The sequence below is a fragment of the Pseudophryne corroboree genome, chromosome 10 (genome assembly GCF_028390025.1).
Source record: "Pseudophryne corroboree isolate aPseCor3 chromosome 10, aPseCor3.hap2, whole genome shotgun sequence".
Taxonomy (NCBI): Eukaryota; Metazoa; Chordata; class Amphibia; order Anura; family Myobatrachidae; genus Pseudophryne; species Pseudophryne corroboree.
Genome location: NC_086453.1, coordinates 183,101,101 through 183,103,712, shown reverse-complemented (window position 1 = coordinate 183,103,712; position 2,612 = coordinate 183,101,101). Strand labels below are relative to the sequence as shown.

At 67.7% G+C, this 2,612-nt stretch overlaps 1 protein-coding gene across 1 annotated transcript; it reads right to left on the bottom strand.

Annotated features, from left to right (window-relative positions):
• Nucleotides 1-337: 337 nt before the first annotated feature.
• On the bottom strand, nt 338-1,739 carry LOC134965268 (uncharacterized; the record flags this gene model as incomplete). Its single annotated transcript, XM_063941757.1, has 3 exons — nt 338-711; nt 752-996; nt 1,657-1,739. Coding segments are annotated over 3 exons (702 nt in total), but the record flags the coding sequence as incomplete, so codon positions are not given.
• Between the last annotated feature and the right edge of the window lie 873 nt (nt 1,740-2,612).

Sequence of the window (2,612 nt, the reverse complement as noted above, 5' to 3'; positions counted from 1 at the left end):
GGGGGGATACAGGTGGGGAGGAGGGGGGGATACAGGTGAGAAGGGGAAAGATACAGGTGGGGGAGATACAGGTGGGGAGGAGGGGGAGATACAGGTGGGGAGGAGGGGGAGATACAGGTGGGGAGGGGGGGGAGATACAGGTGGGGAGGAGGGGGGAGATACAGGTGGGGAGGAGGGGGGAGATACAGGTGGGGAGGAGGGGGGAGATACAGGTGGGGAGGAGGGGGGAGATACAGGTGGGGAGGAGGGGGGAGATACAGGTGGGGAGGGGGGGAGATACAGGTGGGGAGGGGGGGGAGATACAGGTGGGGAGGGGGGGGAGATACAGGTGGGGAGGGGGGGGAGATACAGGTGGGGAGGAGGGGGGAGATACAGGTGGGGAGGAGGGGGGAGATACAGGTGGGGAGGGGGGGGAGATACAGGTGGGGAGGGGGGGGAGATACAGGTGGGGAGGGGGGGGAGATACAGGTGGGGAGGGGGGGGAGATATAGGTGGGGAGGGGGGGGAGATACAGGTGGGGAGGGGGGGGAGATACAGGTGGGGAGGGGGGGGGGATACAGGTGGGGAGGGGGGGGAGATACAGGTGGGGAGGGGGGGGAGATACAGGTGGGGAGGAGGGGGGGGGAGATACAGGTGGGGAGGGGGGGGGAGATACAGGTGGGGAGGGGGGGGAGATACAGGTGGGGAGGGGGGGGGGAGATACAGGTGGGGAGGGGGGGGAGATACAGGTGGGGAGGGGGGGGGAGATACAGGTGGGGAGGGGGGGGAGATACAGGTGGGGAGGGGGGGGGAGATACAGGTGGGGAGGAGGGGGGAGATACAGGTGGGGAGGAGGGGGGAGATACAGGTGGGGAGGAGGGGGGAGATACAGGTGGGGAGGAGGGGGGAGATACAGGTGGGGAGGAGGGGGGAGATACAGGTGGGGAGGGGGGAGATACAGGTGGGGAGGGGGGAAATACAGGTGGGGAGGGGGGAGATACAGGTGGGGAGGGGGGGATACAGGTGGGGAAGGGGGGTGAGATACAGGTGAGAAGGGGAAAGATACAGGTGGGAGGGGGGAGATGCAGGTTGGGAGGGGGGAGATGCAGGTGGGGAAGATACAGGTGAGGAGGGGGAAGATACAGGTGAGGAGGGGGGGGGGAGATACAGGTGAGGAGGGGGGGGAGATACAGGTGGGGGGGGGGAGATACAGGTGGGGGGGGGAGATACAGGTGGGGGGGGGGAGAGATACAGGTGGGGGGGGAAGATACAGGTGGGGGGGAAGATACAGGTGGGGGGGGAGATACAGGTGGGGGGGGGGAGATACAGGTGGGGGGGAGATACAGGTGGGGAGGGAGGGGGGGGAGATACAGGTGGGGGGGGGAGATACAGGTGGGGAGGGAGGGGGGGGGAGATACAGGTGGGGAGGGGGGAGATACAGGTGGGGAGGGGGGGAAGATACAGGTGGGGGGGAGATACAGGTGGGGAGGAGGGGGGAGATACCGGTGGGGAGGGGGGGGGAGATACAGGTGGGGAGGGGGGGGGGAGATACAGGTGGGGGGGGAGATACAGGTGAGAAGGGGGGAGATACAGGTGGGGAGGGGAGATACAGGTGGGGAGGGGAGATACCGGTGGGGAGGGGAGGGGAGATACCGGTGGGGAGGGAGGGGAGATACCGGTGGGGAGGGGAGGGGAGATACCGGTGGGGAGGGGGGGGGAGATACCGGTGGGGAGGGGGGGGGAGATACCGGTGGGGAGGGGGGGGGAGATACCGGTGAGAGGGGGGGGAGATACCGGTGGGGAGGGGGGGGGGAGATACCGGTGGGGAGGGGGGGGGGTGATACCGGTGGGGAGGGGGGGGGAGATACCGGTGGGGAGGGGGGGGGGGAGATACCGGTGGGGAGGGGGGGGGAGATACCGGTGGGGAGGGGGGGGAGATACCGGTGGGGAGGGGGGGAGATACCGGTGGGGAGGGGGGGGGGGAGATACCGGTGGGGAGGGGGGGGGGGAGATACAGGTGGGGGGGGGGAGATACAGGTGGGGAGGGGGGGAGATACAGGTGGGGAGGGGGGGGGATACAGGTGAGAAGGGGAAAGATACAGGTGGGGGGAGATACAGGTGAGAAGGGGGGGGAGATACAGGTGGAGGGGGGGGAGATACAGGTGGGGGTGGGGAGGTGGGGGGAGATACAGGTGGGGAGGGGGGGGGATACAGGTGGGGAGGGGGGGGATACAGGTGGGGAGGAGGGGGGGATACAGGTGGGGAGGAGGGGGGGATACAGGTGGGGAGGAGGGGGGGATACAGGTGAGAAGGGGAAAGATACAGGTGGGGGAGATACAGGTGGGGAGGGGGGGGGAGATACAGGTGGGGAGGGGGGGGAGATACAGGTGGGGAGGGGGGGAGATACAGGTGAGAAGGGGGGAGATACAGGTGGGGAGGAGGGGGGAGATACAGGTGGGGAGGGGGGAGATACAGGTGGGGGAGATACAGGTGGGGAGGGGGGGGAGATACAGGTGAGAAGGGGGGAGATACAGGTGAGGAGGGGGGAGATACAGGTGGGGAGGGGGGGATACAGGTGGGGAGGAGGGGGGGATACAGGTGGGGAGGAGGGGGGGATACAGGTGAGAAGGGGA